The 1,401-nt window shown below is 40.1% G+C and overlaps 1 protein-coding gene across 1 annotated transcript; it reads left to right on the top strand.

Annotated features, from left to right (window-relative positions):
- Window positions 1–923: 923 nt before the first annotated feature.
- On the top strand, window positions 924–1,387 carry LOC102846666 (protein FAM71D-like; the record flags this gene model as incomplete). The annotated part of the gene is made up of 1 exon (XM_006903438.1): window positions 924–1,387. A coding segment is annotated over one exon (464 nt), but the record flags the coding sequence as incomplete, so codon positions are not given.
- Window positions 1,388–1,401: the final 14 nt, after the last annotated feature.

Here is a 1,401-nt window from a genome sequence, read left to right as displayed (position 1 = left end):
CATCTGTGATATGTTCCAGCCCGTTGTTACAGTCATTGTGTCAATCCATCTTGTTGAGGATCTTCCTTTCTTTATCTGACCAGTGTAATATCTTTTGCCAAGGACAGGCCCCTTCTCACAACATGGCCAAAGGGTGTGAGATAGATTTTCCCAATCCTTGCCTCTAAGAAGTACTGCTCTTCTTCCTAGACAGATGTGTTGGTTCTTTTGGCAGCCCATGGAATACTCATTACTCTTCTCCAACACCGTGATTCAAAAGCATTAAGTGTGTGGTATGTGTGTGTGTCTGTGATCCCAATACATGTTGTTGTTATGTGCCATAGAATTTGAACTGACGCATAACTGACCCTCCGGCGGGTTTTCAGAAACTATAAATTCCATGGGAGGAGATTCTTTCTCTTTCTCCCTGGAGCAGCAGGTGGATCTGAACATTCTCATGGGTTCTGGTTATAATTTATTCTTTTTACTTCTGGCTGTTCTATTTTCCTGAATCTAGTTTATCTGTTCCCTTTTTGTCTTATCTCTGTTTTAAAGTAATTGTTGTGCATTAGATCTCATATAGATTCTTTTTTAAAGGAAAGTAGTATTAAATGGTGATACTATTTATTTTATGATCTCATCTGTTATTTAGCTATAGTATTGTAATTTTTTTAGTACATCAGGATCATAGGAAGATGATTACGGTAGTACGGCTCAAAGCATCCCATCTCTCATGTGCTAAACAACAAAGTCCAAACCTCCAAAATTAAAGACAATGTCTGGACACATGACCACAAAATAAGGCCCTGCCTTTCCTTAATCAGACCTGTGTAGGAGATGTCTATTTTCTGAAAGTTTCATTCTTCAAATTGCTACACAATGAGAAACAAAAGGAATTATGTAATTATATCTTCAGATGACGTTACTTTTACTTCTCTTTGCAGGTTTCTCCCCCTGCAGTTTGTGACTCTCTCTGTGCATGATGCTAAGAATATGCGCCTCAAAGTAAAGCTGGCGAGTGGCAAAGCCTACTATCTACAGCTCTGTGCCCCTGCGTCTAAACAGGAAATTTTATTTTGTCGGTGGGTAGACCTCATTGCCATCTTGAATCAAGATAAAAATAAAGTTTGCAAACTCTCAGAACTTTCGAGCCTGTCTGAAATCACAAATAGCACAGAAGTCACAAGCTCAATGGACATCAAGGATATTGCCACATTCACTGCTTTGCAGACTCCCTATATGTGTCCCTGCCCAGACCACCTACAAGCTGTGGAGAGCGTGGATTCCTCAGAATTCACAGATGTCACTGATGTCACCGATGTTCCAGAAAATGAGACGACAGAGATCCAAGATGTAAAACTTGTCACAGAAGTCACAGACATCACAGACATCCTTGATAACACACTCAGCTCGGAATTCAAC

Source organism: Elephantulus edwardii, unplaced genomic scaffold (genome assembly GCF_000299155.1).
Source record: "Elephantulus edwardii isolate Elephantulus edwardi_28Jun2011 unplaced genomic scaffold, EleEdw1.0 scaffold00950, whole genome shotgun sequence".
Classification (NCBI taxonomy): domain Eukaryota; kingdom Metazoa; phylum Chordata; class Mammalia; order Macroscelidea; family Macroscelididae; genus Elephantulus; species Elephantulus edwardii.
Note: the sequence above shows the minus strand (reverse complement) of the source record. Positions and strands in the feature narration are given on the sequence as shown.